Source organism: Salvelinus sp. IW2-2015, linkage group LG23, assembly GCF_002910315.2.
Source record: "Salvelinus sp. IW2-2015 linkage group LG23, ASM291031v2, whole genome shotgun sequence".
Lineage (NCBI taxonomy): Eukaryota > Metazoa > Chordata > Actinopteri > Salmoniformes > Salmonidae > Salvelinus > Salvelinus sp. IW2-2015.
Window position 1 is genome coordinate 1,934,785 of NC_036863.1, and position 25,363 is coordinate 1,960,147.

General features: G+C 44.7%; 1 protein-coding gene across 4 annotated transcripts in view; it reads left to right on the forward strand.

Moving 5' to 3' along the window:
- LOC111951044 (glutamate receptor 1-like) overlaps positions 1-25,363 on the forward strand; it is a 117,804-nt gene that overhangs the window by 65,397 nt on the left and 27,044 nt on the right. For all 4 annotated transcript variants that reach the window (XM_070434302.1, XM_070434303.1, XM_023969016.3 and 1 more), the window contains exons 6-11: positions 3,579-3,737; positions 3,839-4,006; positions 4,872-4,976; positions 8,534-8,644; positions 10,285-10,491; positions 13,113-13,621. In XM_070434302.1, coding sequence (XP_070290403.1) covers positions 3,579-3,737; positions 3,839-4,006; positions 4,872-4,976; positions 8,534-8,644; positions 10,285-10,491; positions 13,113-13,621 — 1,259 coding nt within the window. The remainder of the gene's footprint in view (positions 1-3,578; positions 3,738-3,838; positions 4,007-4,871; positions 4,977-8,533; positions 8,645-10,284; positions 10,492-13,112; positions 13,622-25,363) is intronic.

Here is a 25,363-nt window from a genome sequence, read left to right on the forward strand (position 1 = left end):
CTGCCCCTTATCCCGGTGCTGCCCCTTATCCCGATGCTGCCCTTCAGTTAGGTGGGTTTAGTTGGAGGGTGGTCATTGGGTGGGGGATACGGAAGCGGGAGTGACTATGTGGTGTGGGGACAGCGTCCAGAGCCGCAGCCACCACCGTGGACAGATGCCCACCCAGACCCTCCCCTAGACTTTTGGAGGTGCGTTCGGAGTACGCACCTTGAGGGGGGGGTTATGTCACGTTCCTGACCTATTTTTATGTTATTTTGATTATGTTTAGTTGGTCAGGGCGTGAGTTGGGTGTGGCATTGTATGTTGTGTGTGTTTGGTTAGTCTATGGGTGTTGTATGTGTATGGGATAGTGTTTGTTAGGTTGTCTAGTTATGTCTATGGCTGCCTAGATTGGGTCTCAATCAGAGACAGCTGTCATTCATTTGTCTCTGATTGGGAGCCATATTTAAGGTAGCCATAGGCAGTAGGCTTTTGTGGTGTTTGTTTCCTGTGTCAGTGTTTGGACCACACAGGACTGTTTTGAGGTATGTCACGTTTGTTGTTTTGTAGTTTGTAGTGTTTCTTGTTATTTACATTAAACATGTACAATTATCAATCCGCATCTTGGTCCGATCCATGCTCCTCCTCGTCTGAGGAGGAGAACGACTTTGACAGCCATTACACTTCCATCCAACGTAGTAACCCTTATGGGGTCACTTAGAGATTCAGAGGGAACGCCATTCTCCTCGCCAGACACCATCCATGAAGTTACCTGCGGCTCCAAGAGTCTACCAAGGCTTGAAGGGAAGCTCGTGGTTGTCCCAGGAAAGGGTAACTGGAATGAGCAGGCGGGAGTTGGATGGATGAGAGGAGGTTATGTTTCCCGTTACCGTCCTCCCAGGCCTGCACGGGAGAGTGCGTTTCCCTGGAGCCCGGGACACGTGGAGAGGAAATGGCCCGGTTTGCGCGCAATATAGACAGCATCGCTCCCTCATCCGGCGGTCTCTCTCAGCCTGGGAGATGCGTCCAACCTGCATGGGTTCCGGTGGAGTCAGCGGGGATAAAGGTGGAGACTCGGAGCTGGGACCGATAGGAGCTAGGGTGAGAGATCTACGGTTGAGCTCTCTCTCTCTCAGACGCTGGTCTATGCGTGAAGCCAACTTGATCAGGGACTCGAGGTTGTCCGGTGTTCCCGAGTGGCCAGTTCATCTTGGATGGTGTCGGAAAGACCCTTCAAAAAGCACACTGTGAGCGCCTCGTCATCCAGCCACTCGCTGCTGCCACCGTGCGGAACTGATGGCATAGTCCGTCACGCTGCGCCGACCTTGGCGGAGAGTCAGGAGCTGTTTGGCTGAGTCAGGACCGCTGGTAGGACCTTGAAACACTCGCTTGAATTCTTCAGCAAAGGTAGAGTAGCTGGCACAGCAGGGACTTTGGGCATCCCACACAGCAGTAGCCCAGGCTAGGGCTTTTTCCGACAGCAGGGTGATGATATATTCTATCTTGGACCGGTCGGTGGATATGACGAGGTTGCAGCTCGAAGGAGAGAGAACATTGGGTGAAAAACCCCTTACAACCACTGGATCACCTGAGAACCGTTGGGGAGGCGGCAGACGAGGTTCAGCCAGGGGGTTAACTGCCACGGGCACTTGAATCTGATGAACTGGAGCAGAAGCGGTTGCAGGAGAAAGTTGATCAGAAATCTGCTTTATGGAAGTCATCATCTCCGACAGAAGTTGAGAATGTCCAGCCATTAAGGCCTCTTGCTGAACCAGAGCAGCTTCGTGACGTTGGACAGTCCCCTCGTGGTGGGACAGCATGGGAAAAAAGTCCTGGTACTGGCTGCCTCTGGTTCATTTTAATGGCTCAGTGTTTCTATCAGGACCCGGTGCGAGAAACAGTCACTAAATCGGCAGAACCCAGAAGATGAGGCAGACACAGCAGTACTAGAGATGGTGGTTTAATAAAAAAAAGACATCTTCCAAAATACAAAGAAAATCCACAAAGTGGTAAAAACAGCAAGGGAAAAACAAACCTCAAAAGACTAATACAAAATACAAAAGAACAAAACCAGAGAACCTCTGGAAAATCCAACAAGAGAAAAATATATGTTCACAACAAGGCTTGGYCTGGGGCTGGGTGCTAACATACAAACACTGAGCAAGGAACTGAGGAACACACAGGGATTAAATACTAACAAGGGAACGACATACAGGTGCAAACAATAATTAGAGCAAGGGAAAAACAAAAGGTACAAAAAAAAGGTGCAATGGGGACATCTAGTGACAAAAAACCAGAACAGTCCTGGCCAAAACCTGACACTATGTAACGAGACGTGATCTTAGTTATCAGCCTGTGAAGACTCCTTAACCTTCCAACAGTCTTCTTATTATTTATAGCCTCGGAGGGGTAAGAATGGAATATGTGATCTGTGACTTTTTATCATTCAAATAAAGCATTCAAAGATCGTTTTCTGAAGCCTGGTTCCGAGGCTAGCTGCAGCGTGACTCCAGCTGGGTAAGTTTAATGTAGTTAGACGTTCTTACTCTGGAGACGCAGGTAATTAAATGCAAACAAGGTGAGGGGAGCCGCTCCCACTTGGTTGTCCACCATATCCCTAAGTCAATCAAAGATAGCACGAGGAACAATTCCATTTGAAGATCCGGAATAACCTCCGACAAGCAGATTTGTAATTACATGTCCTTGTTCCACTTGTGTCATAACCTATCACTGCTAAACCCTTATTACAGTATAATTACATAGTATTTACATAGTAATTACATGTAACTACTATGTTATAAATATCATGTATTACTATTTAGTTACATATTCATTAGTGTACATTTAAGGTGAAGTGTTACCGAAGTCCCATTTTGAAGTTGTCAGGCTGTGTGTCTGATGTGTGTTTTAATGGACTGTACACACTTCCTTGAATGCTCAGAGACTGTGGCAGTGCTGTCCTGTGTTTGACTTGATTCTATCTTTGCACGACTATAAGTAGTCATATTTTGTCAAATCAAAATAGTAAAAGAGGGCAGATGCAGTTGAAAAGACAATCTGCTTGTCAAACTGTAGAATAGTGGTTTTCATTTCCTGCTTCATAGATTTGTAGTGATTGCCTGGACCTGCCCACTGGGCACAGACATCAGTTCAACGTCTAGTTTTGATTTACATTTGGTTGAGTTGTCAACTAACGTGAATTCAATGTGAAATCAACAAAAACAGTCACCATGTCAATGGATATAGGTAAAAATGTGGCTGAAAATATTCAAAATTCCCTTTACGTTGATGACTTTATTCAAATCCAATCAGTTTTCCCATGTTGATTCAACGTCAGCACATTAACTTTTTGTTGTTGAAATGACATGGAAACAGCGTTGATTTCAACAAGTTTTTGCCCAGTGGGGTGACTTCTCAAGTGGGGTTGATCAGCTGATTAGCAGCTTGAAGAAAATCCAAGCTTTCAATACCGGCACTCTGAAAAAACACTGTCATCCAATGATCAGCTCCAACCTTACGGCCATGTTTGCTTCTGTTATGTTTACTTAACTTAAGTTTGCTTCTGTTCTATGGTAAGAATTTGATTCCTTCTTTCTCAGGGATTTTTGGACATGAACTTCACTGAGTTCCAGAAGAGTGGTGCCAACATCACCGGGTTCCAACTAATGAACTACTCAGACGAAAATGTCAGCAAGGCCATAAAGGAGTGGGTGGACTTTGACAGCAAAGACCTTAAGCTACCCAAGAGAAGACTGAAGGTATGATCAAACTGTCTCAGAGATCGTTCCATTCATGTTCTCAAGGTTTCAATAAACATATATCAGCCTCTAATGTTGCCTCCTCGGACTTACCCTCTTAGTACACAGGAGCCCTCACATACGACGGAGTGAGCGTCATGGCAACAGCCTTTCAGAACCTCCGGAAGCAACGTATTGACATCTCCCGGCGAGGCAACGCTGGCGAGTGTCTGGCCAACCCACCAGCTCCCTGGGGCCAGGGTATCGACATCCAGAGAGCCTTACAGCAGGTAGGCAGATAGCACCACTCACTCCACAGCCACAGACAATAGAAGGACTAGGCTTCAAACTCAACGCTAGCTGCACAGGCAATTAATCATGTATGACTATGAGAAATACTGTACAATAGAAAACAATACTAGCTTAATTAAGTACTATTGTGTTAAACCCTCAGTTAAATGCAAARGTGTGAGCTATATGTACAGTACAGTAATCCTTAAATAGTTATCTTGTGACCTGTAGACTTGTAGGATTTCAAATATTATGTTAGACATCATACAATGTCAACACAACCAGCTGGTAATATTGGAATCCTGAAATAGCAATCTTGTGTTCTAGAGATAAGAAAAGGACATTTCTGCAGTTTTTGCMTCTAGCTATAATATAATCAGACAGTATTGTGTAAAAGATATATTATATCGGTGGTCGGCAACAGACGGCCCGCAGGCCAAACTGGCCCGCAAGGGATTTTTTTMGGGGGGGGCTCACCAAAGTTTTTAATGATTWWAAAAAATATATATATATAGGATTTTAGCTTTTGGTCAAAAAGGACTGATAAATCACCAGGAAATCACAAAAATGTAGTGTAATTTAGGAAATCTGTTTCCAAGTATTCCCACCAATATAAAAAGGAGACGTTATAACTTCATCAAAGAGGTCTCTTTTCCCCCGACCATCCGCTCAGACAAAAACCGTCCTGCAGATGAATCTAGTTGCCTACCCTTGTATTAGGTGTTGATTTCTTTGCGTACTGTAGCTACTTAAAATGACTTGAGCGTTATTCGTTTTCCAGATTCCAAGGTTGCACAGATACAGGTCTCAGAGAGTTAACAGTTCTTCATACCAATCCTGGTCAATATCTGGTTTGTCCTACAGGTTCGAATTGAGGGCTTGACTGGCCATGTCCAGTTCAACGAGAAAGGCCATCGGACCAACTACACGGTCAGCGTCATGGAGCTGAGCCCGAGTGGACCACTGAAGGTGAACTGGGACTTGTCCATAACCTCTAGAATTATCAATCAACCTCTTTTTATCCTCCTTGGAGGGAAATCTGTTGTGTTAGATAGTTAGATAGGATACTGTATGACACTTGACCTTACGAGTAGGAGTAATTCATCAGAGAACATCACCCTCAATGGACTCATCTTCTCAACTGTCATTTTCTGTACACATTATTTTCATCTTAACTACAAATCCTTTTTTAAGACACTTTGTTAAAAAAAAAACTTGACTAGTCATTCACTAGCATTGTGCCCAGCAACAAGAACCTCTGGAGCAAAATTGAACCGCTGGAGCAACATTGAACCGCTGGAGCCACATTGAACCGCTGGAGCCACATTGAATCGCTGGAGCCACATTGAACCGCTGGAGCAAAATTGAACCGCTGGAGCCACATTGAACCGCTGGAGCCACATTGAACCGCTGGAGCCACATTGAACCGCTGGAGCCACATTTGAACAGCTGGAGCCACAATTGAACGCTGGAGCCAAATGAACCGCTGGAGCCAAATTGAACGCGCTGGAGCCACATTGAACCGCTGGAGCCACATTGAACGCTGGAGCCACGATTGACAGCTGGAGCCACATTGAACCGCTGGAGCCACATTGAACAGCTGGAGCCACATTGAACCGCTGGAGCCACATTGGCTTTGCAAAAAATGTATGTCCAATGTTCACATCATACCAGTATGTGACATATTTGTTTTCATAGCGCAGTTGTAGGATTTTCATATTATTTATTCATATGCGAAGAATTTGTTTGTCAATCAGAAAATGATTTACCCTAGCTCTTCGAGTTTCTAATATATCCATTTATATTTCATATGAGAAAATGCACAGCATATCAGAGTAAATGAGCTCAGCAAAAAAAGAAAGGTCCCTTTTTCAGGACCCTGTCTTTCGAAGATAATTCGTAAAATCCAAATAACTTCACAGATCTTCATTGTAAAGGGTTTAAACACTGTTTCCCATGCTTGTTCAATGAACCATGAACAATTAATGAACACGCACCTGTGGAACGGTCGTTAAGACACTAACAGCTTACAGACGGTAAGCAATTAAGGTCACAGTTATGAAAACTTAGGTCACTAAAGAGGCCTTTCTACTGACTCTGAAAAACACCAAAAGAAAGATGCCCAGGGTCCCTGCTCATCTGCGTGAACGGGCCTTAGGCATGCTGCAAGGAGGCATGAGATCTGCAGATGTGGCCAGAGCAATAAATTGTAATGTCCGTACTGTGAGACGCCTAAGACAGTGCTACAGGTAGACTGGACGGACAGCTGATCGTCCTTGCAGTGGCAGACCACGTGTAACAACACCTGCAGAGGATCGGTACATCCGAACATCACACCTGCGGGGAAGGTACATGATGGCAACAACAACTGCCCGAGTTACACCAGGAACACACAATCCCTCCATCAGTGCTCAGACTGTCCGCAATAGGCTGACAGAGGCTGGACTGAGGGCTTGTAGGCCTGTTGTAAGGCAGGTCCTCACCAGACATCACCGGCAACAACGTCGCCTATGGGCACAAACCCACCATTACTGGACCAGACAGGACTGGCAAAAAGTGCTCTTCACTGACGAGTCGCGGTTTTGTCTCACCAGGGGTGATGGTCGGATTCGCGTTTATCGTCGAAGGAATGAGCGTTACACCGAGGCCTGTACTCTGGAGCGAGATTTGGAGGTGGAGGGTCCGTCATGGTCTGGGGCGGTGTGTCACAGCCTCATCGAACTGAGCTTGCTGTCATTGCAGGGAATCTCAATGCTGTGCGTTACAGGGAAGACATCCTCCTCCCTCATGTGGTACCCTTCCTGCAGGCTCATCCTGACATGACCCTCCAGCATGACAATGCCACCAGCCATACTGCTCGTTCTGTGCGTGATTTTCTGCAAGACAGGAATGTCAGTGTTCTACCATGGCCAGCGAAGATCTCGGAGGGTTGGATCGGAGGGTGAGGGCTAGGGCCCCCCCCCGCCCACACACACACACAGAAATGTCCGGGAACTTGCAGGTGCCTTGGTGGAAGAGTGAGGTAACATCTCACAGCAAGAATTGGCAAATCTGATGCAGTCCACGAGGAGGAGATGCACTGCAGCTATAATGCAGCTGGTGGCCACACCAGATACTGACTGTTACTTTTGATTTTGACCCCCCTTTGTTCAGGGACACATTATTCAATTTTTGTTAGTCACATGTCTGTGGAACTTGTTCAGTTTATGTCTCAGTTGTTGAATCTTGTTATGTTCATACACATATTTACACATGTTAAGTTTGCTGATAATCAACGCAGTTGACAGTGAGGACGTTTCTTTTATTGCTGAGTTTACATGAATGCAACCAGCGGCTCATTGGCTATAGTACTCAGTGAACCAGAGTCTCATTGGCTATAGTACTCAGTGAACCAGAGTCTCTTGGCTATAGTACTCGTGACCAGAGTCTCATTGGCTATAGTACTCAGTGAACCAGAGTCTCATTGGCTATAGTACTCAGTGAACCAGAGTCTCATTGGCTATAGTACTCGTGAACCAGAGTCTCGTTGGCTATAGTACTCAGTGAACCAGAGTCTCATTGCTATAGTAACTCAGTGAAGCCAGAGTCTCATTGGCTGTACGTACTCAGTGAACCAGAGTCTCATTGGCTATAGTACTCAGTGAACCAGCAGCTCATTGGCTATAGTACTCAGTGAACCAGCAGCTCATTGGTTATAGTACTCAGTGATCTTGCATACTGTATTTGGAGCAAATTCCTCATATCATTTGGTATGCAAGGTACTTGTACATAAAGATGACTCTCTTTAATGTTATCACAACACAGTCTTACAACCTGAGAGTAAGATAATCTGTCCCTGACGTACGGTAGGAGGCGTTGGTTATCACTGAGTATAGCGTAAGGACTAGCTAGGGGATTAGCCATGTGACTTAATGGATGTTCTTATGCCCAAACAAAGAGGTGTAATGGGTTTGCACTCAATAAATATATTGCATAAAGCTTACTTCATTATTCAAATTGTTCTCACTGTATCAGGGATAGCGTACACTGTCGTCTTTACAGCCTTCTTCAGTGTGTAGGTACAACTTTCTTTAATTCAAAACAGCATTTGTAGGGAACAGCAGATGGGTAGCAGGTGGTTCTAATCAGGGTTGCCTCTCATCTGCCAATCAGGGATGTGGCTTTTCTGGTCTACCTGTATACAAACTAGTCACAAAAAGATACACAATTATAGGGTACGGGAGCGGGCACGAAGTACAACTCACAAATCAATCACCCCAGGTGTCCGCTCGTCTAAATATATCACATCAATTGATYAGAGAGCCCACCACAAAGGACATCAGGCAAAGCCGTTAATACATATTTGGGGCCCTCATAAACGATATGCTAAATCTGATATGGACAGTGTTCTTATGCCCACGCTACATGTGTGTATAGGCTAATTGTGCTTCATAAGCCAGTGATATTAATATTTCTTACACTATAAATAGAAGTGTATGGTTTCCTCCGCTGTGTGTGTTGATACACTGTACCCTTTCTGACTGCAGGTGGGCTACTGGAATGAGAATGAGAACTATGTGAACACAGCTGTATACACACCGGTGGTTGAAGAATTCTTCGGACTGCAAAACAGGACCTACATAGTGACCAGTATCCTTGTGAGTCTCACTAGAATGAATGAATGACATGTTATTTTCGTGTGGAATCGCCAGTTGGCTACCCATCCCTTATGGGATTAACTGACACATGAACAAACATTACAATAATTCACTGTGATAATTTAGTAATACTTCTTCTAGCTTAACTGATAGGCTCAATGTTTGGATGCTGATAATGGGTTTCACTGACAAAAAAATAACAATTGTTTGAGGCTGTGTTTGATATGGCTATACTGGAAAATAGGGATTTTTAGGTTGGATTCACACAGGAATAGAAATTAGTGGCAACTATCCCAGAAAAATTGGACAGTGAATTTATTTAAACTTTTCATATCCAAATGGCAGGGTTTCTATTTGGTACAGCACATTCATCCATCTAAGAAATCCCTAAGACGGGCTATCATTACCAGTGGGTCAAGTCATCTACATGAGGGAGGGAAGGGGAGAGAGCGAAAAAGAGAGAGAGAGAGAGGGAGAAGGAGAGAGTAAGGGATGTGGAGGGAGAGAGTAAGGGATGGGGAGGTAGAGAGAGAGAGAGAGAGAGAGAGAGAGAGAGAGAGCGAGAGGAAGGGAGAGAGTACGGGATGGGGAGCGATAACCCTTGCGTGTCTCAAAATGCTTCTGGCTAAATCTGAACTCTGAAATAGTGTCCCTGTGAAACTATCTCAGCCCCACGATTTCCAGATTGTACTCTATGTTGTGTTCACCCGTGGCCTGGCCATGAGGGCTGTTTTCACAGCAGCTCTGTTCTGCTTTACCTGGAGGGCAGACCCAGAGCTCCACACAGCCTCTTTACAGTCATCCTGGCCTGGCCAGCCAGAAATAGCAGGAGCGCTGCTTGCCCATCAGATCTGAGTCACCCCACACTGAGGAGAAGGTGTGAGATTGTGTCCAGACCCCCAGGGGCCAGTTCCTCACTATGAATAATGTCATTTGAAGGCCCCTTCGTATACACAAAGCAATTGACAGAAATTGGTGTGAAGCCCAATGGTTGTAAACAAGTTCATATATTATACCGTACCATGTACAACTTTTTTTATCCAGGGCCCCCTTTTTAACATTTGAAAAATGTCACAAATGCCTTCCCCAAATGTTATTCCGCTACCAAATATGTTTTATTATGGTAATTTATATGAACCCTCAATTTAAATTATATTCTTCTCTTTTACAGAAAGTGATTAGATCAATTGATAGCGACAGAGTATCAGATTACTTTCCAAGCAAAGTCAGATTTCTTTGACTCCTCAACTTTAGAAACGCGTAGCTCAGCTTCCAAATGTCATAAAGACAAACCAAAGTTATTCTCATATGCATCCGAGGGACTTCTTCCTCTGGTATTTTACCACTTGTTTCTAGCACAACGCATCGCAGATTTATGTATCGTTTTAGATTAGTATAAACAATTGCGAATATATATATATTTTTATATATATATATAATCTACGGTATGTACTTTTTTTTACCCCTCAAATCAAGGAAAGTCCCTGGAACCCCTAGAGTACATTATCCCAGAGAAAGCTGTACAGGAAAGCTTTATAAATGCCCCTTTTAAAAAATGTGTGAAAAATGAATGGCGAATGCGTGCAGAGTGAAGAAAACCAAGAAAAACAAACATCAATGTTGTCCTTCATGTTTCCTAGGAATCTCCATATGTGATGCTGAAGAAGAATCATGAGCAGCTGGTGGGGAACGATAAGTATGAGGGCTATTGTGTGGAGCTGGCCGCGGAGATCGCCAAGCATGTGGGCTATACTTATAAACTGGAGATCGTAGGGGATGGCAAGTACGGAGCCAGAGACGCTGAGTCCAAGCTGTGGAACGGGATGGTGGGCGAGCTCGTTTATGGGGTTAGTAACCATCTCATGAACACACTGGGCAACTCACTAGGCTCAGAGAGAGGAGAAATGTGTTAATTGTACAGTCTCAGTCAACACAGCTGTCCATGGAATTCGTCCAATAGCAAGGACACATTTTGAATGCAACCACTTTCGGGTTTATATACTGTAGTAGCTGTAACCGAAATGTTGCAGATGTGGTACAGTATCTGTCGTTTATACAACGGGTGGGTCTAATCCTGAATGCTGATTGGTTAGAACCGCATTCCAGCCGGTGTCTCTTCCACAAGTTACTACCGGCTAAGTCTATGACGGTAAAATGCCTATTTACTCTGTTCCATCTGACTGTGCAATCCACTGTCTCATCAGCCCAGCCAGGCAATTTATAAACTTCATCTTCACTATAAAAAGCATCTTGACATTATTTCACATTTCTTTTAGACTAACATGTAGTTTTCCAAGGACACACCATCTTTTATCTCAACCTTCACTCTAGCCTTTCCCCCCCAGTCAATATTCAAGATTTAATATTCATACAGACACGACTTTAAGCCTTAATCCTAACATAACAAATGTATGCAAAAGATGTGTGCAATGATTTCGTTAGTGAATGTTTGTCACATACTAAATACGTACAAATAAATTCAATGTGGCCTATAGTATAAATAGTGTTTCGTTGTGTTATTTTATAAGTCTGGAGCATATACAGATCTACATTGTACATTCCTTTGCAACTGTAGCCAAAGGACATACTGTAGCATAGTTTATTTKATTAGAATATTATGTAGGTTTGACACACATCCTTTGTGATAACAATAACATTGTGTTGGAGAAGTATTTCACAGCTTTACTTCAGAAAGGACGCAGCGTGTCCCTACAAGTTCTAAGATATATTCGGACAAAGGTCCTATACCTCTCACTTTACATATCCAGCAGCTTCCTCAATGTCAAAACACATAGCCACACAATTCAGATGGGCCTTGATAGGCTGCCAATGTTGAAGTGATAGTGTAACAAATAGTCAAAAGCTGTTGTCTGGTAACCAAAGATTTGGGCAACAGGCAACAGATTGAGAACAGTACCGTATCTGGATTTGTATTCCAGGAAGGCTGTTATTGAAACGTCCCTAACAGAACTGTCACTTCTCATATCTTCCATTGTTCATGTGAATCATGTCAAAACACTATTTCTCTGCCCTCAGGAACTTGAGATGAAAGATACGCTCCTAGTTTGGTCTAGGGTACAGTAGAATGTTTGTTCTGTCCTTACAATGACAGAGGTGCTGGGTGGACTCAACCAAATCAAGTCTAGCTTGGGGGGGGGGTTTATTTTTCTCTCTCAGTGTTGTAAGCCTGATATTTCTTGAAAGCGATTCATTATTATTCAGCTTGAAAAGGCTCCGTGTTTATGTAAGCTGGAGAGTGATTTTAGAAAGTTGTCTTATGGGAACAGAGTTTACTATTACTGAGCCGTATGCTAATCCTTGCGATTTACATTCCTTCACATCACCTTAAAGGGGCAATCTGCAGTTGTTACATCTATTTATTTAATTTTTTTACTTTTGGACCCATTGATCTTGAATAAAATTGCTTATTGATGCCTCATGAGCTTAGTTCAACTTTTGTACCCCATCAGAACCCAAAATATAAGCTTGTTTTACTCCATTATTATAAACAAAGTAAATGTAAACAGACACTATATAGCCTCAAGATATGGTTAAAACTATCATTTTGATGTCGTGGATGGTAAAGTCCTTGAATCGATAGCTCTGTCTATGAATTGAAAATGGTTACATTTATTTTTTCTTTATTTAACTAGGCAAGTCAGTTAAGAACAATTTCTTATTTACAGTGACTGCCTACACCAGCCAAACCTGGACGACGCTGGGCCAATTGTGCGCCTTCCATCCATAAAGACTTCAAGTGGATATGACAAAAGCATTTCCTTAAAGGGGCAATCAGCAATTGCAACAATAACAAAGCATTTTCCCAGCCCCTGCTTTGGTAAAGCAGCTGCTTGTTGTTGTGATAAAGCCTGGATTCAAACCAGGGTTTCTGTAGTAACACCTAAAGCACTGAGATGCAGTGCCTTAGACCGCTACGCCACTCAGGAGCCCTGGTTTCTTTAGCAACATCCCTCAGCTTTTTACCAAAAGGGGCTGGGAAAATGCTTTGTTATTGTTGCAATTGCTGATTGCCCTTTAAGGAAATGCTTTTGTCATATCCACTTGAAGTCTTTATGGATGGAAGGAAGAAAATACAAGAGATGTATTTCTGAGTGTTGGGAATACTGTTTGAAGGACAAATACAGAGATGTATTTCTGAAGTGTAGGGATACTGTTTGAAGGACAAATACAGAGATGTATTTCTGAGTGTTGGGATAATGTTTGAAGGACACAATACAGAGATGTATTTCTGAGTGTAGGGATAATGTTGAAGGACACATACAGAGATTATTTCTGAGTGTAGGGATACTGTTTGAAGGACAAATACAGAGATGTATTTCTGAGTGTAGGGATACTGTTTGAAGGACAAATACAGAGATGTATTTCTGAGTGTAGGGATACTGTTTGTGAATGATACATTGAGGGAGAGCTACATAGATGAACACGTAATTCTCTCCTTGACTCCTAGAAAGCAGATGTAGCAGTAGCGCCGTTGACCATCACCCTGGTGAGAGAGGAGGTGATCGATTTCTCCAAGCCCTTCATGTCCCTGGGCATCTCCATCATGATCAAGAAGCCCACCAAGTCAAAACCTGGAGTCTTCTCCTTCCTCGACCCACTGGCCTACGAGATCTGGATGTGCATCGTGTTTGCCTACATCGGTGTGAGCGTGGTTCTCTTCCTGGTCAGCCGCTTCAGCCCGTACGAGTGGCAGGGGGACGACTCAGAGGGAGAGGAGGGCCAAGAGCAYCAGCAGAGACAGCAGTCGTCCAGTCCCAGGAGAGAGCCAGGACAGTCCCAGTCCCAACCAGGCCAAAACCAGGGCCAAGGACAGGGCCAGTCCCAGTCCCAACCAGGCCAAAACCAGGGCCAAGGACAGAGCCAGAGTGAGGGGCACACCAATGAGTTTGGGATATTCAACAGCTTGTGGTTCTCGCTGGGTGCCTTCATGCAGCAGGGCTGTGATATCTCGCCAAGGTAGGCAAACGTTTTTTTGACCCCCACTGTTACCTGTAGTGTTTCCACGAACAACATCCTTTCACACTATAATAGTCTCCCCACAGTGGAGCCGTGGAAGATGAGTCATCAGCAGAAAGGATACAGAGGCATCCTGCAGAACAGATCAGATCAGATCAGAAGACATCAGAACATATCAGAACAGATCAGAACAGCACAGATCAGAACAGCACAGATCAGAACAGATCAGAACAGCACAGATCAGAACAGATCAGATCAGAACAGCACAGATCAGAACAGATCAGGAACAGCACAGAATCAGGAACAGAACGAACAGGAAGAAACAAGATCAGAACAGAAACAGATCAGACAGAACAGACAGAACAGAACAGATCAGAACAGAACAGATCAGAACAGAACAGAATAGATCAGACAGAAAGAACAGACCAGATCAGATCAGATCAGAACAGATTAGAAAGATCAGAACAGAACAGAACAGGACAGAACAGTCAAACAGAACAGAACAGAACAGATCAGAACAGAACAGATCAGAACAGAACAGAACAGAATAGATCAGAACAGAAAAGAACAGACCAGAACAGATCAGATCAGAACAGATTAGAACAGATCAGAACAGATCAGAACAGAACAGAACAGATCAGAACAGGACAGATCAGAACAGAACAAGAGCAGAGTGACAGACTGACTGACAGTATGACTGGACTGGGCCTTCAGGAGCCTGTGTTCTTATCACAACCCAAGACAGCAGTCATGGGGTCCAGGCCAGACCCTGGTCAGGGGTTCCCTAGGCCCAAGCCAAGCCCCAGGGTCCAGTCCAGGCTGCTGTTGGAGCTGTGTGTAGTTGTGCTCTTATCAGGTCAGACGTGGACATCAGCAGAAGCTTCTCGGAGAAGAGAGACAAAGATATTCCCTAAAATAGGGGTATTTTTGGCACACAAAAGAGGGTGTATTTTTCATGTTGATTCTTGGTGAATAGGCATGTCAAATTCAAAAGAAGAATTGGAGAAATTAGATGGATTCAGATTCAGTTACGGTTCTTACAGGATTCCTTCCTTCCAGTGAGTTAACGTGAAAAGAACCCTTTCGGATGGATAACTTTACATTGTGCCTCCTGGATCTCGTTGAAAGAAAATATATTTTCATATATATTGGATTGCAACTGTTAAATAGTTAAGTAGTTATATAATTAAATAGTTATAGTTAAATAGTTATATAGTTAAATAGTTATATAGTTAAGTAGTTATATAGTTAAATAGTTATAGTTAAATAGTTATATAGTTAAATAGTTATATAGTTAAATAGTTATATAGTTAAATAGTTATAGTTAAATAGTTATGTAGTTAAATAGTTATATAGTTAAATAGTTATATAGTTAAATAGTTATAGTTAAATAGTTATATAGTTAAATAGTTATATAGTTAAATAGTTATATAGTTAAATAGTTATATAGTTAAGTAGTTATATAATTAAATAGTATAAGTTAAATAGTTATATAGTTAAATAGTTATATAGCGAGTGTGTCCACTGGGATTATTATAGACAAAAAAAAGCAAGATTATTTTTTATTTGTAAAACGGCCAATGACAGCCAAGCATTGATGATCATGTGACCAGCATAAGACCCTCAATATTTATTGGTAAAAGAGCATCAAGCCCATCACCGTGACCTTTCACCCTGTGAAGTTCATCATCATTTATTTAATCTGTAGCCTAATGAAGTGGTTTCCTGACCAGTCGTAGTGGGAGGGACCACACAACATATCAATCACATGACTCCCCAGTTTACTTTGATATAATGGTTATTATATCAATATTATTTAAATTAAAATATTAAAATATTATTTAAATTAAAATATTATTTAAAGCGCATAAAAGCGTTTCCACCCAAATTTCTCACGTAATTCATTTCCCCAAAAAGATCCCATCTTGTCTAGCGTGTTTTGTGGACATGTGGAAACATTTTTTTTAAACATTTTTTTTATATTTCCATCGGACCCGTCATGTCATTATTTTTTACCTGACTTTACTCGCATAAAAAAAAAAGGTTTAATAAAACCTGGTTAGTCTCACATCCTTTGTACTATTCGGCGTCTGACTTAAACCACAAGACTGATTTGAAGCTGGTTTCACTTCCTGGGTGGAGGTGGTGGGGGTGGAGTCACACCCGTCGGATACTTTCCTCTTGTTCAAATTAATCTTTATTAGTCACATGCGCCGAATATAACAGGTGTAGACTTTACCGTGAATTGCTTACTGACAAGTCCTTAACCAACAGTGCAGTTCAAGAAGAAGAAAATATTTACCAAGTTGACTAAAATAAAAAGTAACACAATAACAGTAACGAGGCTGTGATTTGACTATCAAATCAGTATTATTGAGCTGCCTCAAGGTTATCCTGAAAACTATGTCCCCATCAACCAGCTGTACAGGTAAGAGACAACCTCTTCATAGACATTCTACATTCAGGTAAGAGACATCCTCTTCGTAGACAGAATACATTCTCTATTCAGGTAAGAGACAAACTCATTATTTAAAAAAACGTGGGCCAGTTGTGTGCGACCCTGTGGGACTCCCGATCATGACCGGTTGTGATACGGCCCGGAATCGAACCAGGGTCTGCAMTGACGCCTCTCAAATCAAATTTTATTTGTCAAATACACGTGTTTAGCAGATGTTATTGCGYGTGTAGCGAAATGCTTGTGTTTCTAGCTCCAACAGTGCAGTAYTATCTAACAATWTCACAACATATMCCCAATACACACAAATCTAAGTAAAGGAATGGAATTAAGWACATATAGACTAAGATACAGTAGAATTGTATAGGAACTTAAAACTTTBCACCTTCTGTCCCGTCGATGTGGATAGGGGGCTGCTCCCTCTGCTGTTTCCTGAAGTCCAACGATCATCTCCTTTAGTTTTTTTAACGTTAAGTGAGAGGTCGTTTTCCTGGCAACCACACTCCCAGCATCCTCACCTCCTCCCTTTTAGGCTGTTCTCGTCGTTGTGGTAGTCAAGGCCACTACTCTAGTACTGAGATGTGCACTTGGGAGACGTTCTACATTCTATGTTATACATTCTACAGCCTACATTCTATATTTACATTCTATATCCGGCTTTGGTGGTATCTACTGAAGATCTATGTGTGCCTTATTTCACTGCTCCTGCCACATGGCAGGAACTACCATTATCATTATCACAATGCCTTGCCCTTTGTTTCCAGCTAGACCATACTGTATCTGTGTCCTGCGCCGCCTCCTGCCTGCCTGCCTAGCCTGACCCACGCCTGCCCCTTTGTTTCCAGCTAACCATACTGTAACTGTGGTCCTGCCGCCCCTGCCTGCCTGCCTGCCTAGCCTGACCCACGGCCTGCCCCCTTTGTTTCCAGCTAACCCATACTGTACAATGTGTCCTGCGCCCCTCCTGCCTGCCTGCCTAGCCTGACCCACGCCTGCCCCTTTGTTTCCAGCTAACATACTGTACTGTGTCCTGCGCCCCTCCCTGCCTGCCTGCTAGCCTGACCCACGCCCTCCCCTTTGTTTCCAGCTAACCATACTGTACTGTGTCCTGCGCCCCTCCCTGCCTGCGCTGCCTAGCCTGACCCACGCCTGCCCCTTTGTTTCCAGCTAACCAATGTACTGTGTCCTGCGCCCCTCCTGCCTGCCTGCCTAGCCTGAACCCACGCCTTGCCCCTTTGTTTCCACTAACCATACTGGTCGGTGTCCTGCGCCCCTCCTTGCCCTGCCTGCCAGCCTGACCACGCCTGCCCTTTGTTCCAGCTAACCATTACTGTAACTGTGTTCCTTGCGCCCCTCCCTGCCTGCCTGCCTAGCCTGACCCACGCCTCCCCTTGTTTCCAGCTTAACCATTAACTGGTACTGTGTCCTGCGCCCCTCCCTGCCTGCCTGCCTAGCCTGACCCACGCCTGCCCCTTTGTTCCAGCTAGACCAACTGTACTGTGTTCCTGCGCCCCTCCTGCCGGCCTTGCCTAGCCTGACCCATGCCTGCCCCTTTGCTTCCAGCTAACCATACTGTTACGGTGTCCTGCCGCCCCTCCCTGCCTGCCTGCCTAGCCGGACCCACGCCTGCCCCTTTGTTTTCCAGCTACCATACTGTACTGGTTATATTATAATATATTTAATGATTATTATTATTGTAATTATTATATTATCAATTTTCCTTTCATAAGTCATGTGGGATTCATTACTAGATCATTAGTTCAGGTCAATCTGGTGACATTCCTCCATCCCACTGCCTCCTCGCCTCCTCCTCCTCCTCCTCTCATTATAAAGTAAGGCGCCTGGGTGCTTGGCTTGCTCTAATTGCGGCTCCTCAGTCACTGCCTGACATTTAGGTGGACATGGTTATCCTTCTGCTTTGAGGGAACTAATGAGTTCAAATTACATTACATTGCAGAAAGATGCTAATGGGCCAAATTAGATTACATTTGCAGAAAGCTGCCTGTGACAGATGTTGTTTTCTCGGTCATAGATGCATCCAATTTAACCCAGCCAAAAATGTTAAGCTCAGGAGAAGAACATCTTTAGCGCTGGCCGTCAAGGACAATCAAGTCTTATTTGTCTTAGTTTGTTCTGAAAAGCTTATTTTCCTCCCCCATTTCTCTGTCTCCTATACTGACCAACGAGGCACAGTCGTGAACTCCAGATTGTTGATTCCTCCAAATGAAATCATTACAAAGACTTTGATCTTATATCTTCTCTTCGCTTGTTTCTCTGCAGCTTCTGTTTTAACACATCAGTTTCCCCTCTCCTCAGTTGACTAGGGAGCAGTCTCTCTCTCTCTTCTCTCATTCTCTTCTCTCTCGCTTTCTCTTTCTCTTCTTCTCGGCTCTCGCTCTCTCTCTCTCCTCTCTCTCTCTCTCTCTCTCTCTCTCGTCTCGTCTCTCTCTCTCTCTCTCTCTCTCTGCTTTCTTGTGTCTCTCTCTCTCTCTCTCCTCTCTCTCTCTCGTCTTCTGCGGTGTTCTCTCTTTTCTCTTTCTCTGGTGTCTCTCTCTTTCTCCGTCTACTCCTCTCTCTCCTCTCTCTCTCTCGTCCCTCTCTTCTCTCTCTTTCTCGCAGCTCCATCCTCCTGTGTGAAACATTTGGGTTTCATGGGTCTAAGCCTCTTGGCGGGCTGGTGATTTGGGGACTTCAATCTCCAGGCCTGTCAGAGGAAAGCGGAGACCTGACAAGTAGGGAGGGGAGAGACCTGACAAAATAGTGGTAATCAACCTCCCTGCAACCTCATGGGTTTTATACAGTAAATGGAGAACTCAAGTGGGATAAGGATCTTTACCCTGAGGGCCAGAGCACCAAGATGAGATTTACTTCATGTCTCAAACACAAATGAGTGACTCTCTAATCAGGTCATGCAATCACACTAGGAATACTTGTAGCCTACCACCTAGCCAGCTCTAGCCTTCCTAGCAGCCGCTGCTTCGTACACCTGGCACATTTTTGCTGTTTGCGGGTTTTAAGGCTGGGTTTCCTGTACGGCACTTTGAATATATTCAGCTGATGGTAAAGAAGGGCTTATATAATACAATTTGCTTTGATACACAGGATGGCTTTTATAAGAACACCTCTCCACCTATTTTGAAGAGTCTGTGTGGAGAATCTACATTCACCTTTTTATTACAGTACAACAATCTATACTGGGTCGGTAACCTCCCCTTTCGCCTCCAGAACAGCCTGCATTCTTCGGGCATTGGGAAACAGTTGCTCAATTGCGCATCAAGGACACCTAACATGTGCCAAGGAAAACATGTCCTGCAGCACAGCATTACACACCGTCCAACCCAATCTGTACCCTTGGAGAATACTGACGTCGGCTCGCCTGGACACCAGACGATCATGACCACCCTGCAATACGTCGATTAGGCTACTGGTTTTGCCCATTCTAACATTTAATCGAACATAAACTGAATGCCTCGATGCCTGTCTGCCCGATTTTATATGGCAAGCCACAGCTACGTGACTCACTGTCTGTAGGAGCAAACCATTTTCGTGAAGGGGGGGGGGGGGTGTACCTAATAAACTGGCCACTAAGTGTTTAGTCATGTGCCTTCTTCAGTATTGCGAGAATCTACAGTATATTCAGGTAGCTTCTTCAGCACTGTGAAAGCGTGAGGGCACTGCATCTCTGAGGGAGTCTAATTTGGAGCAGATAGGTGCCACTAGGTGGATAGGTGCCACTAGGTGGATAGGTGCCACTAGGTGGATAGGTGCCACTAGGTGGATAGGTGGCACTATGTGTCACGTCCTGACCATAGTTCCAGGAAGAAAGCCGTTACACTATGAAAGGTCACCTGAAGGTCAATATGAATAGAAAGTTCAACTTGCTTCTCACACTGGTGTGTTCAGTGAGCTGACCTGCAGTAAAACAGCTCAAATGTCATATATCGATAGCAGCTCTGAGGAAAGAACAGTTTAAAGAACTGGCCGGCCAGCTGCGTTTGGCGGGATGCTATTTGTCAGAGAATTCAGGAACTGGGAGACCTGCCGTGTTGATGATAATCTCCAAACAACCAGATCGAAACATAACTTTGAAGAACAAGAGCAAAGGGAGATGGAAGGAGCAGCTTTGTGGGCAGACCCCAGCTATTTATTAATGATAGCATGTGTCTGATCTCTGTAAATGTCACCACTGCCACTCAGAGAAGGGCTCGTCATGTAGCAACTCAACAGAAGCCACTAGACGCCCAGTTTAACTTCTGAGGTAAATGTCTGCGTGCCATTTTAAGTGCACACTTATTACAGATTATATGTCATTATCTTATTGTTATTAGACATGATTATGCCTCACAGACATGCAGCTGTTAGCAGCGTTCTTCAAACTGCACCCAGAAACATAAACATGGTGTCCACGAGATCATCACACTCTGGGGAAGTAGATAAAGAGACTCGTTGCCAAAATACCAAAGTATCTCTTTAATCTTTTTGTTCTCCACTGTGCAAAGCCGATGGGATTATTTCCCATTCACAGAGATAATCAAATATGAAATAGCGTTTTACTAATGGCTGGCAAGATCAAGGCAGTCAATACCGCCTCCCTCCAATCGCTCCATACCTCCCTCCATGACTCCCTCCATACCTCCCTCCATCGAGGGAATGGAAGGAAGAGGGCGGGAGGAGGAGGTCCATTTGGAGGTATGGAGGTGAGCGCAATGGCATGGAAGGGAGGCATGGCGTTATGAGGAGGGCGGTAATAGGGGAGTATGTAGAGACGGTAGGGAGGATGTTGTTGCTTTCATTGTCTTCTCTCTTTCGTAACAGAGGAAGGTATGGAGGCCACGCGCCAGGCAATGGAGGCACTGCGGGTGAGTGCATTGGCACGCTGTGCGTCAAGGGAGGTATTGGACGAGGAGTATGGAGGGAGTCAATGCGTCTCCTCGTCCGAGGGAGGTCCATGCGAGGGAGGATGGAGGGAGGCATGGAGGGAGTCATGGAGGGAGGTAACTGGAGGGAGGTAATGGAGGGAGTCCATGGAGGAGGTATGGAGGAAGTATGGAGGAGCGTTATGGTAGTTCACGTCATGGAGGGCACGTGCCTATGTAGGGAAGTCATTCTTTCCGCGAGCGTTGTCGATGGGACCGCGCTCCATAGGTTAAGGCCATTCAGGGCAGTAATGTTGCAAGGTTATGTGAGTGGAGGTCGATATGTATGGGAGGTCAACTGGGCAGGGACGGTTCATTAAGTGAGCTCATGCTGTAGGTATGGATGGAGGTTATGGCAGGTGAGGGGTACTGGAGAGCCACCGGAGGGAGGTCCATGTGAGGAGGCCCCTGGAGGGTTGCCAGGTCATTGGAGGGGAGGTATGGCAGGGAGGGCACTGGAGCGAGGCACCCTCGGACCGGGAATGGTTCCCATGGAGGGCCTAGGTATGGTTGGTGAGGTTATCATCGGACTGGGAGGGTACATGCCGAGGGAGGCATCGAGGGGTAGTCTTCCGGAGCGGAGGTATGGTACCGGGTAGAGTCATGGAGGAGGTTCTCAGCTGGTTTCCGGTTCTTTTCGTCGGTAGGCGAAGGTTGGACCCTATGGAGGCTTATTGCTACACGCGGATTTGGTATTTCGCGAAGGCGCATTGGTCAGACGCGTAGTCATGTAGTGATGTGTGTAAGTGTCTCGATACGGTGTTTCGACGAATGCCGTAGAGTCTCGGCAGGGAGGTTCAGGGATTGGAGGGAGGTATGGGGGTGAGGGCCTTGGCCAGGACTCTGGGAGGGTTGCCAGGCGGCTGTACGGCCTGGACTCGTGGTCTGGTATTTAGCCATGATAAGTTAAGTATGACGGGTCAGGTAACAGGATAGGGCTCAAAATAAGAGGATGTTGTGAGGGAAGAAGTAGGGGGTCGAATGAACAATTACCCCTACTTCGCTCACCCAAGGAAAGGCAGTCTTAAACTGGCTGAAACGAGTCGACTGGGAGGAGCTACATAACCTGCAGAATATGAAGAAAATTGGAGCAAATCCACCAGTATAACGAATTTGTAGGTGGGCAATGATTATTGTTGTTCATTATGGGAAGTGGAGTTATTAGGCGAATGGTGACTCTGTGACATTTCACAGTCCCTTTGACTGCTGGTATGATGTTCATAGAATGCGCTGAATGCAAGGTTGTTGTTATAAACGATGGTGACCAGGAGAGATGGGAGAGGTAGGATTTACAGTTAATACCGAGGTGTGGAGCCGTGCATTGGTCACCCGGCAAGTATATGCAATTTAATACCAAGATACAAGGATACCTAAATTTAGAGATGGTCTCAACTATGCGAGGTTATTTGAAGAGGAGGAAAGGCGTTAGTTTAAGTTTTTACTGGAGACGTACAGTCGAAGGCCAGGGAGTTAATGTGTATAGGAGATGGTTCAGCGCGAGTGTGGAGGAGTAAATTAAAGCAGGAGTATTATGCGTAAATCCGCGAGCCGGTTGAAGGATAGATGGTATGCGCAATTGGAGGAGAGTCTAGTGGCGTGGAGGGATGCGAAGATGTCATGGGAGGTGTAAGGTCTTAATGTTGAAAGAGGGACTAAGGAGTTGCCTAAGCGCGCCAAATCAGTTCATTGATCTAGGATCACTCTTGGTTTATTTTCAGATTGTTCCACATCATGGTCGGTGAACGGCGCGGGAGGGTTTCTTGCTAGTGAAATCCGGACTTAGGGCTTTGTTCTCCCCTGTCCTCTCGGTCATCTTGCGCGCCTTGCAGGATCCTAATTTACTCTCGACCCTGTGCTAGGGAACATCCACATCCTCCAATGTTCATATCTGGTGTAGCTCACGCGGCGGGAGGCTGTGTTGACGCGTTTCAGGCAGGCAGCCTATCATTCCACACCAAAGAGGAGGGGCCTGTCCTGGTTGTTGTTGAAGAGAGTGCAGCGTCAAGAATTAATCTTGGCAACATAAAAAGAGAGTTGAACCAGGGCAGCACTCTAGTTCGCGCTAGGGCATGGTGGTGGTTGGTGGTGTGTGTGTGTGGTGTGTGTGTGTGTGTGTGGTGGTGATGGTTCTAGTTGTGTGTGTGTGTTGGTGTGTGTGTGTGTGTCGTGGTCGTGTTGTGTGTTGTGCGTGGCGTGCGTGCGTGCGTGCGTGCGTGCGTGCGTGCGGTGGAGTGCGGTGGCTGCGGAGGGTGGCGTGATCGAGGCGTGCGGCGTTGGCGGTGCCGGAGCGGAGGTCAGACACTTGTGGTTTTCACTTACTCAAATGGATCCGCCAGGAGGCTGGGGCTGTGCCTATGAGAGATTTCCTTCAAATTGCTGAAACCGCATGTAACCATCAAATACCTCTTCATAGTCCTGGTCTCTGAGCAGGCCTACCCTGGCACGGGTAATCCCACTGCTTTTTCATCACTTCCTTTTCCTCGATGCATGCCATGGCAAGGGCACAGAAATAGTACTGAACAGAATATCTTAGTAATGCACATGCAACAATTTTTCAATAGATTTTACAGAGGGTTTTACCATTTCATATAAGGGAAAGGTCAATTGAAAAGATAAATTAGGCCCCTAATCCTGGGATTTCACTGACTGGGCAGGTGCACAGGCCATGGGTGGGAGTCGTGGGAGGGGTTTTTGGACTCCCTAGCGAGGAGGGAAGCCAGAGTCCAGCTAATAGAATGAAGTTTTCCCAAAAGGGATTTATGTGTGGTATGTGGAAGTCTGTTGGTAAATGAAAATGCTCCACTTAACAGCGGATGATATAACAATGTGGTGCCCAAATGTGAGAGCAAATAAGCTTTTGTGCATACAGAAATTTCTGCGTGTTTTATTTTTCGGGCTCATGAAACATGGGGACGCAACACTTTACTTGCTTTATATTTTGGTTCAGTATAGATGAAGCGAGGCATGCAGAACAGAGAGGAAATATCTACCTCGATAGCTTTTCTATTTACCGTATTCATTGGCAGGTTTGAATTGTAAATTATTTTTGTCTGGAAGGAGGAGGCTGGGTTTATTAGAGGGACCACACTCTGGAGTTATAGGAATAAACACTTCTTCATTACAGGAATTTGTGTACACAGATTTTTATCAAGTGTAATGTTTACACTAGTTCCTCAGTGTTTGATTTGCTCATAGCTAGGGTTGCCAGCCTTAATGAAATGACCATGATCGCATGTGCTGTCTGTACTTGACAGAATGATCGGTTGTTCCTGTGCATTACCACACTCAATTGCAAAATGTATGGAGAAGCAAGTCAGTAATTAGTTGACTATTGGCACATGTATCAAGAGTAATGTTGTGGGCGCAGAATTGCTCAAATTGTGGCTGTTTAAAAAGGAAAGGGTGAGTGAGGAGCAATGGTGTTGGTCTGTGTATGAGGAGAGAAGAGGAGAAGACCGTGTCCTTGTTTTTCAGCAGGGGCGGAGTCGGGGTGTGAAAGGAATTGGGGGGGAGGGAGGGAACGGTTGGTGGTCGGTGGGGTAGTCGATGACTGGAGCCTAGATGAGATGATGACAACCTCTGAAGAGTGGACCTGGTTTGCCATGGCAGAAGAGGGCAGGAGGGGACAGTCTCTCATAGAGGCTTGAAATAAAACAACGCTGTAAATGATGTTTGGAATAGTATTTAGATCATGTAGCCGCTCAGGACAGACTTTTTGTATCTGCTTGCACGCCATCGCTTCTAGCAGTTGATTCCACTAGACTGACTAACTCTCGATCTGTATTTATCATATTCTCTTCCGCCCCATATTGTCTCTTCTCCGCATCCACTTCTTAGGTTCACCCGCTTAAATTTTCAAATGGACATATACAACGTACCTGTGCATAATTGGCTAGGACCTTAAATCCCATAAAGAGTTTATCAAATATTCACCTTTCAATATAAATTAATGTCAGTTTTCTTCAATTTTATGTCTATTTTCTTCTCTCGTAATGTTTCTTTCCTCTCTTTTCCTGTTCCCCTCTTTCTCTCTTTTTCCCTCTCTTTCTCTTCTCATGGGCGGGCGATGACAATCCAGTCAGAGAAAAAAACACCAGTAATAGGGGAAGGTGGGGTAAGTGGAATGTTTTTAACATTCAGGCGTCAATCCGTCAAGGGAATATTGTGTTCTTCTAGAACGATATCTGCATATATTTCAGGATGTTGTTGTATCCGTAGAAATAATCTGAATTCAATTTAAACTACAGTTTGTAACATAGCCTTATCCCGCAAAATTGGGTCTCTTGGCACAACTTACCCAGGTATGGGTAAGTTTAGCTGTGGGACACGGGTACAGTTAAGCACCTACAAGTTCTGTACTAATTAACTTAA